We start from the raw sequence: 10,357 nt of genomic DNA, 5'->3' as shown, positions 1-10,357 counted from the left end.
CTCCATGTCATTCGAGCTCTGTGACAGATTATCCGTCTCTTATTTGGTTTCTTCCATCTGTTCAATTATTATTTAAGTAGGTAGTTCTTCTCCATTTGAGCCAAAGATATGGACAAACAAATAACTTAGCACATGACCAGTCTTTCCCCTCTCTCTAACCGTGTGAGTCATCTGGTTTTATTCTCTGGAAATGTGATGTCTAGACATCTCGTCCTCTCTTCACAGAAGTCATGAGGCATCATGAGTGACTTGGATAGGTCTAACTTGAAGACAGAAATGTGACAATGCATTGTTGTTGCTCTTTACTATTTTCAACACCGATTCCTCTCGCCTTGTTGAACATACAGAAGTTTTGTTTTGACACGTGACTATTTTAGTAAACTCTGTGATGCAACATCTAGTGTCAAAAACAGAGGGGCATGACATGGAGAGAAAATGATGCTCGACTTTCCCTAATGAAGGAAAGAGTGGCATAAAAATGGTGAAATATTAGAATACTTTTGATATGTGTATACAGAATTCATTCAAACCTGTCTTAGAGCTGCTCATCATAGTAACTGATATTACTAATGTAGACCAAGCTAAGAAATTAAATGAAATCAATTCTCACTTTGAGTCATATACATACAGTTAAAAATCATTTTTCCAACAGGACTGGTGTATTTTATGCAGCTTCAGTCAGATATGTGTGTGGGTATTTATCACCATCTACTGGTCATACAAGGAATAACCAAACCATGCACAAGTGGGCAGACTGCGAACTCAACAAAAGCTTGTACACACAGGTCCCGAGTGAGTGAGTTAGAGGTGAGATACAAATTAAGGAAGATAAGGAAGTTGGCCATCATTTAAACACTGAACTGACAGGAAACAAACAAATAATGTTTTTCAGGGCAGAAAGGTTGTGAACCTTCAGTGGAGATGTTAGATGGTGAACTGTATTAAAATGTCATAGTAACTATAAATGTGCAAACTTCCCACCTTTATATTTCTAAGAGCACACTTTGCTAAATAAAACGGGTATTCAATTTAGTAGATGGCAAGACAGTAAAAAAAAAATCAATAAATCATACACAAATTGAAGGGAGAAGAAATAGTATTTTTTTCAGAATTTTATTCTTTAAATTATTTTATAAAATCTCATTTACGTTTCAATATCATTATATTATACTATATATATATATATATATATATATATACATACATACATATGTGTATATATATACACACACACACACACACACACATGTGTGTATATATATATATAATATATATATATATATATATATGTGTGTGTATATATATGTGTACATATACATATACATATATATATATATATATATATATATATATATAATATATATATATATATATTCACCAATTAACAATTTTGGCTATTTTCCCTTTCCACCCCCATGTATGCCCACACATTGATCATAAGGTCCATACCCCTTCACATAGACGTTGTGCAATGATCCTCAGTGCCAAGGTGGAAGGGGGAAGGCGAGAGGGGAGACAATGGGTGAGGGTACGTGTTGGGTTGAGGGAGAAGAGGTATGGGTTTGGGCCTTGTACAGAGCATGCCAAGAAAGAGTTTGGGGAAACAGGGAATGGTAAAGGGGCTGCCTAAGTACACCACCACTGTTAATATCAGTAAGATAACCACACAAAGAGGTAAAGGGAGTACTGACTTCCACAATGACTTGAGTGTGTCCGCTGTGGGTTAAACCAATCATGTTCAAATGGCTCAATGTATTCCATGACACAAAATAAAAATAGCTCTTTTGTTCTTCCAACATCAGTAATTCATCTCCACTGATGAATGTAAAGTAAGCTCCACATTAGATATTTACCTATGACAATCAGTCATTTGTTCACTAAAAGATTAAAACAGTGCCCACAAACTTAGCAGCAGCCCTGAAGACTGTTTAGCCCTTTGTAGTGACCTCTACAAGTTATCAGTCCACTGATCTGAGTCATATCCATGTCCCATGGTGTGCGGGTAGGTATCTATGTTGATTATTCTCTTTCTAGGCTTCTTAAAAAGGCCAACATCTACATACACAAGGCTAAACTTTAGCAAAATCACAGATTAATGTTACATCAACTGTACATCCAGGCAAGCCACAGGATTCTGTTTTTTACTCCAATAAGATATTTGTTCTTCATTTGGCAATATGATCACTCTTGCAACATGGCTCAATACTTCTGAAAGTCATTTTTGTTGCTGGTATGATTTGCAATGAACAGAGTCGAGCAACTGAAATATATCTATGATAAATATTCAAACTATTTAGAAAGGCTTCATTAGATGAAAATACAACAATTGCACACCTCCCCTAAGGTCACTCAAGACTTTTGTGATACCCTAGTTAGCTAATGTTGACCGAAGAACGTCCTTGAAAGAACCCTTAAGCTAAATCCAAACAGTATCAAAACATCTCTTCTTTATGCTGCTTAACATGATGAAGACACAAAACACAGAACTTGGTTTTAAAGGGAAGGAATGAACAGAAGTGTGAGATCAGACACCACCCCCTTTAACCAAATGTGTCTTTGCTAGTATCTGTAAGCAAAAGAAAATATATATCAAATTTGACTTCTCTGTAAGCCTATAGTATGTATATATATTTGTTTACAATGTGTGAATTGCTGCATAATTCTGATGACATGCATTCACATTGGTTCAATATGCTCCATCTTAGAAACCCTGTGTGGCGCTTAGTCAATATTAGTGTGCATTTTTAAATTACTTCCTTAGCTGTCATGGAGCAGGCTACAGGCTGGTAAAACAGAGCAATATAAATGACAACAGCAAAAAGTTAAAATACTCAAGGACAGGACAGCTGAATGAGCTTAAGGCATTTGGAGGTTACTCCTGACAGAACATAAAGGCTTCGGTAGCCTAAACAGTCTGTCAAAATAACCCAGACTTTTTTTTTTAATGAAATGTGATTTAAAATTAGCCCTTGGTAGCAACTGCAATATATAGCAGTAATTCTCCTCGTACACAGAGAATCAAAGCCTACTCATTAAAAGAACCCTACAAATTCATGACACTCACAGTTTTAAATGTTAGCAGAGTTTGATTACCTGTGATGACCCCAACCTTTTCCACAACAAATGGCAGCGACTTGCTTGAGGAAACTCAATGGCCTTGGGGGGGTCTATCAGGGTATTAAAATATGCAAAATAACAAACATTATAACCATAACAGACCTGGAAATTCACCACAAAACTACACCTGATATTACTGTGGTGTACAGTTGGGTGGATGCAACAACATGAATCACTGTAAAATATATAAATCCTATCTTTGTGAAACTAAAATGCTTAATGCTCTTAACACGGTGGCAGAGAGGCATCAATTCACCATCACTGAATTGTCATTTTTGAGGCAATAGTCTCTCACTGTACTAAACTGCAACTTCATTTTTTATTGAATGAGAAAACAATTTACGGTGCTATGCAATCAAGCACACCACCAACACAAAACCCAGGCACAAAAATTACAATACAATTCCAGCACCTTTCTGAAGGTCTCAACCAAATTAAGCTTTGCGAAGGCTTATTGTTGTAGGGCTACTGTATTTAGTTGCTTAATTATAATTCACAGTTGTTAATGTTTTTATGTCCACCTCGCTTATATAACTGTAACGATCTATAAGAGAGAAAACCCTGTGCTATGTTGTTTAAATATTAAAAAGCCTAAACAAAATAAATAACCTCTGCTAACCTTTAAAAGTGACTGAATCCATCGATTGTAAGGAGATGTATTCTATTTAGCCAAAACACAAGTCACAAATTATATTATAATAAATACAGTATTTCTTAGGCTTTCAGGGCTAGTTTGAAACCACAATGTCTAACTGGGTGTATAAGCTGAAGCCATTTGAGGTAGACAGAAACTGTGTCAGTGTATACACTTTCATACTGTCTAAGACCAATCAATAGGCTCACACACTATCCAAGAACTGCAATCACTTGATTTGTGGCCTAGCGTGAGGCCTCCTGTGACCCCACCTGAGACTGACAGGGAACCACTGATCTGGTAAGGGGGCACTACAACATCATGGACATGGAGGCTTGAGGAGTGTAATGAAATGGGATAGGGGGCTTGGAACTGACACAACTCAACAGGCTATTTACCAGAAAGAAGTCAACACCACACATCTCCAATGTCTCAAGTCAACAGCAGCATTTGAACCTCAGTCATGGAACCAGAAACAATTGAGGGTTAATTTACAAGGCATAATCTTTTAAATAGAATATATGGCATCTGACCATTGTCTCAATATGTCCCTTTGCAATATCTCCCACCCCATACCCACAGACATAAGTTTATACCCCCAAAATCCCAATGCTAGACCTCATGCCCATTTAACAGTCTCGCATTGTTCTAGAGAATAGAGATTAAAAATATATACTATTGACTTATTGACTTCCAGTGTAAGATTTCTGTTTTTCCCTACTATTTTTCAAGTTTAAAAAGATCTCCTTTGTCAGAATGCAAGCTCAGAAGTCTTTTCTACACACACATACACACACACACACACGCACTCACGCACGCACACACACACACACACATATATATATATACTGTATATATATATGTATATATATATATTTATATATTAGAGGAATTTTTAGCTGAGAAGTTAGGCAAAGTATATATGTTCATTTGGACGGAATTCATTCAAGATGAGAAGGAATAAACTCTCTTTTCTCCAGTTTCCCTTTTGAGGAGGACAAAATTTGAGGAACTTGGGAAGCGCTACAACATCACATGACTACTCAAGAGCAGGTAGCAAGGTAAAAGGAAGAAGAAATAGATAAAAGGCCTGAACTTGTACAAGGCAGAGAGATGGGCACATGATATGGCTCTCTGTGGCATGTGCATTCCAGGGCCCTACTGACAGTAAGAGAAAATGTACAAAGTTCAAGAGACTGTTATTGAGAGCGATAAGACCATCAGATAAAGGGGAAGATAGTGAATTACTTGTTTAAGTAGGAACTGCGCTGAAGCAATAGTGCAAGACTACGCTGCGGGTTAAGGGAGAGGACGAGAAGGGAGAAGAAAAAAATCTGCCTGATTCATCGGTACACCAGGTGAGATATGGTGCCAGATTTGAAGTTGAGCTGATGGTTGGGCACAAAGCTGTGCTGGGGATTCTTTCGCGTGCACATATCCTTTGCATACAAGCCCATGCACGAGTCACATGACACCTTCGAGCAGTTCACACAGGTGTGTGATGCACCTGGCTTGTTGCAAAACCCGCACCGCGATCCCCCCATGCTTATTCGCTCACTGCTGCCTCCCTTTGGCGTTGTCAAGGCAACAGACTTGCTTTGAAACAGCTTAGTGGACATGAGGGGTTTTTCCACCATCTGGGGGTGAGGATGCGGGTGAGAGTGCGAGTGAGTCAGTGTGAGGGGGTGCGGGTGGAGATGGGAGTGGGAGTGAGTATTAGAGTAGACAGAAAGCTTTTCCTTGACAGGGATGTATCCATCAAGGGGTCGCGGGGATTTGGGGTGGTAGTCCTGGAGGCCACAGCAAGGGGAGGGGTCTACATCATGACAGGCAGAACATAGGATCATGTCACACCTCTGGCAGGAAGCCATAGTTGAGCAGCCAAGCCCACAACCCTGACACTTCACACTCCCGTGAGCTTTGAGCAGCCACGCATCCCTTGCCTCCCGAGGCTCTCTGGATGGAGGTCGAGATGGAGTCTGCCTTCCTCCCGTCCCAGCACCACCCCTCTCAGTGTACAAGTCAATCTCATCCAAGGAGGACAGGTGGTAGGACGTGTAAGCATCAGCCGGGGGAGGTGACTGAATTGGGAAGAAATCCGCAACAGGGCTATAGGAAGGTGGAGCTACCACTGAGAAGAGAGATGCTGAGGTGCTGGGCCTGATGATCTCATCCTTCATATCCTCCTCTGCATCTACAAACAGAGGCTCCTTCCTCAGACTCAATGAGGCCTTCAAGACAGGCTTGCTAACAGCTGCGTGCCAGTGACCAGCCCCATCTGTAACATCCACAGACTTTGATGGTCGGCTGCCTCGCCTCAGGTGGTGGGCATGAGGCCTCTCTATATCCAACGGCCGCACAGACAGTCGAGCCATATCTGCCCCAAGGCTGTCACGTCTGCGAAGCGCCTCAGCACAGCCAGCTGCATCATCTCTGCAACCTCTGCGGAGTTCCAGGGCCTCCAGCTCTGAGGCTGAACCACGGGCCAGAGCCACTACCTCTCCCAGAAGACGACACTCTGCCTGGGCCAGGAAGAGCTCAAACGCCAACTGGCGGAGATGATTTGCGCCTCCTGGGTGCTCCTGCAAATGGAACTGCGAATCATGGTCACAGGCGTAGCCAATGGTGCGCATTAGAGCTCGGAGTTCAGAATCAGAAATGGCAGACTGCAGATGGTACACGTATGGGCCAGTGAAGGTCTAAAAGAGAAACAAGTTAATCAGCATTAGTGTCAGTCACTTATAACAGCTTGACACAGTAAAGCTAAAATCTATCCTATTAATAGACATCACATGCAATTCCTCTGATATAGGTTTGTTTTTCTACAGTGTTTACAAAAATTACAGATGAAGATCATTTTAGCAGCAGGTTCGAGTCCTGTGTTTTATATTTTGGTGGTGATGCTACCCTTTTGTTTACATATAACACACCCTTAAATGTTATGATTAGAAAATAAATATTTCTAACAAACTAAATACTAAATAAACCAGGGGATTACGTGTAGATGTTTATTATATAAAAAGGATGTATATGTTATTGTTAATATGTCAGGTGCTAATGTTGGGCAGCCTTGTGTTGATGTATTCTTTATAGAAGTTATTAGGTGCTCGATAAACTATGGAGACAAAAATGTGATCTCGCATTTAAATCAAAAAGTTTTTTTGCATCCTACACATCATCACTGTGAATCTGTAAATATTCTGTACTACCTCTGTACAATTTCAGTGCTTAAAAACCACTGCAGTCTTTGTGACCAGTGGCAGGGCTACTATAAAAGGAGGCTGTGAAAGATCATATTAAAATTATAATATAAAGTAATATTTTATTTCTTTGCAACTCGCTCTATTTTCCAGGTGTTCATTTTGAAATTTTGAAAGTGTTCATACAGAGAATGGGAAATGTATGTATGCAAATATGGGGAATACTGGGGAAAGCTGTTGGTGTTTTAATAACCAGATACTGGTTGATGTCAGCTTTAAGCTTTATGTAAGCATAAAAAACAATGCTGTGAATAAACTAAACTCACCTTTATACATCTGAACTCCTTCTTCCAAGGAAAGAGCAAGAGGTTGGTGCAGATGGTTTCCAGGGTGTGGAAGGCTCTCTCCAGACTTTTCAGGTTGCCCCCTCTCTGGCAGCGGAGCGAGTTCTCCACCACCTCATAGAAACGAACCATACGGAAACGCTGTGCCGGATCTGGCTGGTATGCCCCAAGCAGAGCTGTGGCTGTGGAGAGCAGGGCCTCACTGTCCTTGTATCTGCTTCTGTCCCCCTCTGGTGCAGTTCCAATCCCTGTGTATTCCCCTCCCTCCTCCAGACGCCTCTCCAGTGCTGTCACATACCTCCGAAACAGGTCCTCTTTTAACTTAGCATCCATTATCAGCAGCAGACTATCAGTCAGCTGTTATACTTTTCTGAGAGAGCCTCACCCCTTTTAGCACACCCTGCACCAGGATGCTACATTCAAGCACCATTTTTTGTCACCATTATTCACTGTACACACTGGCACACACTCAACGTTAATAACGTTTTGGAGAGGTGGAAGAGGAATGAAACGTTGAGTCCAATCAGAAGCACATCCTCTAAACAAGAGACGCACTTGTCTGATGCTTTCAGTTGGCGTAGCTAGGCTGCAGCCTGTAGGGATGCCTTCTTACGGGCATCTCTGGTACTGGCTCAAAGCCTGAGTTGTTTCCAGACAAACAGGCCTATGTCGTGCTAGATGAGGTCAGGAGCAGCTTTTGCTTCACACTCTGTTAATGCAGAGTTGTATCTATTCCATTCCTTGGTTTCAGCATGCGCAGGGTTCAAGGTCACTCATCATGAAGACACATTCATTATTGTGTGATTCTTCTGAGCTGTCTCCAAGCTGTAATGACACAAGAGGGCATTAGAGAAATGGAAATCTCTCAGTCTGACTTACACAAAGACGGAAGGAAACTTAGGTCAAATTCCTTAATTGTGATTCAGTCAGTGTTAATTCTGTTCAAAACAATATGCATATGTACCAACCATCATTAAATCATGTTTTTTAAAAAACTAATGGTTCAGATAAGAGGGGGGATGTATAGGTATCACTATTTTGAGAAACAGAGGCTGTACTCTGAGTGGGATGATGTGAGGATGTGTGGGCTACTTTATGTCGGTCGTTCAGCTAATAGTTTGGACTGAAAGATTTTCATAATTATGACCCTAGGTTCATAACTAGGGTCGGGACTTAATGTTGACAAACGTGTCCCTTTTATCTTGCGCTCCTGTTTGCGCCAGTGAATATGTAAGCTATCGGTACTACGTTACAGGCGTGTGACCCATGGTTACCTGCACTTAGCATTAGTTAGCTTACATTAAGAAGGCAAAATTAAATGTATGGAAGCGTGTAAGCCTAACATCTGCTATGAGGCTTGAACCAAAGTAGGGAAAGGATGGTGCTTCCCGTTCCCAGGCGAGCCGACCGGCTATTCCAGTTACCTCGCACATCAACCTTAGCAAGCATCCGTTTAGCGAGCTAGCATGCCTTAGCTAACACCAGCATGCCTTACCACTGCGCATTAAACGCAACAGAGCCCCTCCACCCCGACCAATATTGATAATAAGAGAAACAGTCTGAGGACAGCCTGCACATGAATTTTCCATGACTTTCAAATCCGACAAAACCTGATGCTGTGACTGACATGGGCCCCCCAGCTGAGTATAAGCTAAGCAGTGAACGCCCATTTCTGCGCAGCTGGCTAGCTAACAATTGCTTTAGCTAGCAGGGCGGTCCATCGCTAGATAGAAATCTTTGGCGATTTTAGTGTCAATTATCAAAACATATACCGTAACTATAGAGTGACTCTTGTAGGACCCAGTCTAATTCTGATTCAGCTGAGAGATCGCACCGTTTAGATAGCAGAAATACTACCACCCGCACATCTTACCTTTAACAAGTGCTAGCCGTGGCTAGCTACGCCTCCTCAACTGTTGGAAATTCCCATCAACACAACGCGCATGCGCTTGGTTCTGACAGTTCATCAGCATCAGGAGCCCACGTGCTGAGGAGGCAGGGATACAGAGCCCATCATCCATAACACCACCAGTGTGCAGAATGTATTAGTTGCATGACAAGAGTATTTTTGGGAGACATAAATGTGATTTCCCGCATGCAGTTTGTTACTAATTTTGCAGTGTGTATTTGTGTGCATTGGAAATATTTGTTTCTAGTACTGTCTAGTACATACAAAGTGCAGTAAACATTACAAAAAAATAAAATCAATATTTGGTGTAACCACCCTCTGCCTTTAAAACAGCACAGATTGCCCTTGTATTACTTGGCAGGTAGGTTGTTCAAAGCATTTTGGAGAAATTTGCACAGTTGTTCTGTGGACTTAGGCTGTTTTAGGCTTGGCTACGGTCTCTTCATGTGATCACAGACTAAATCAGTGATGCTGAGATCAGGCCATCTGTTGCAGGACTCCTTGTTCTTCTAGGCTCTGAAGATAGTTCTTTATGACTCCGTTGTTGGAGCTGTATGTTGGGTTACGTTGTCGTGCAGCAGAATGAATTTAGCACGGGCCAGACGCCTATCCAATGGTATTGTATGATGGATAAGAATCTAAAATGCTTAACATTTTTGTAGTATGTTCATTAAACAATTAATATAAATCCTACCAACAACAATGTGAAACTTTCTACAGTTCTAGCGTATACAATTTGAGGATTTGCCGTTTTTCTCTGTTGTATATAATTGCAATTATTTTATTTATTTGACAAAACATTTTATTGATTAATCAAGAATATAAGCAGATAGAGCAATTAAAACATCATTGGTTACAGATCAAAATATTTCAATGGTTGTCCACTGTTTTTTATCAGTGATGGGAAATAAGTTCATCTTCCCAACTTCTCTACTTAAGAGACTTCATACTTTTGAGGTACTTGTACTTTACTTGACTATTTCTGTTTTCTGCTGCTGTACACTACTCCATTACATTTTAGAAAGAAAAAAAAGTATTTTTTTACTCCACAACATTTACTTTACAGCTATATTTACTCATTACTTTACAGATTTATATTTTACATAAAATACATAAAATGAGGTTTTAAAATTAGAGATTAAACCAGTGGTTC

General features: G+C 40.6%; 1 protein-coding gene across 1 annotated transcript; it reads right to left on the bottom strand.

The window, feature by feature from the left end:
- Nucleotides 1–3,422: 3,422 nt before the first annotated feature.
- spata2 (spermatogenesis associated 2) lies at nucleotides 3,423–9,236 on the bottom strand. Its single transcript, XM_056385609.1, has 3 exons — nucleotides 9,169–9,236; nucleotides 7,278–8,120; nucleotides 3,423–6,450 (listed from the first exon to the last, which is right to left on the bottom strand). The coding sequence occupies exons 2-3, from the start codon at nucleotides 7,626–7,628 to the stop codon at nucleotides 5,095–5,097; spliced, it is 1,707 nt and encodes a 568-aa protein (XP_056241584.1). The 5' UTR covers nucleotides 7,629–8,120; nucleotides 9,169–9,236; the 3' UTR covers nucleotides 3,423–5,094.
- Nucleotides 9,237–10,357: the final 1,121 nt, after the last annotated feature.

Source organism: Seriola aureovittata, chromosome 9 (genome assembly GCF_021018895.1).
Source record: "Seriola aureovittata isolate HTS-2021-v1 ecotype China chromosome 9, ASM2101889v1, whole genome shotgun sequence".
Classification (NCBI taxonomy): Eukaryota; Metazoa; Chordata; class Actinopteri; order Carangiformes; family Carangidae; genus Seriola; species Seriola aureovittata.
The sequence above is the reverse complement of the archived record's forward strand: the minus strand, read 5'-3'. Positions and strand labels throughout refer to the sequence as shown.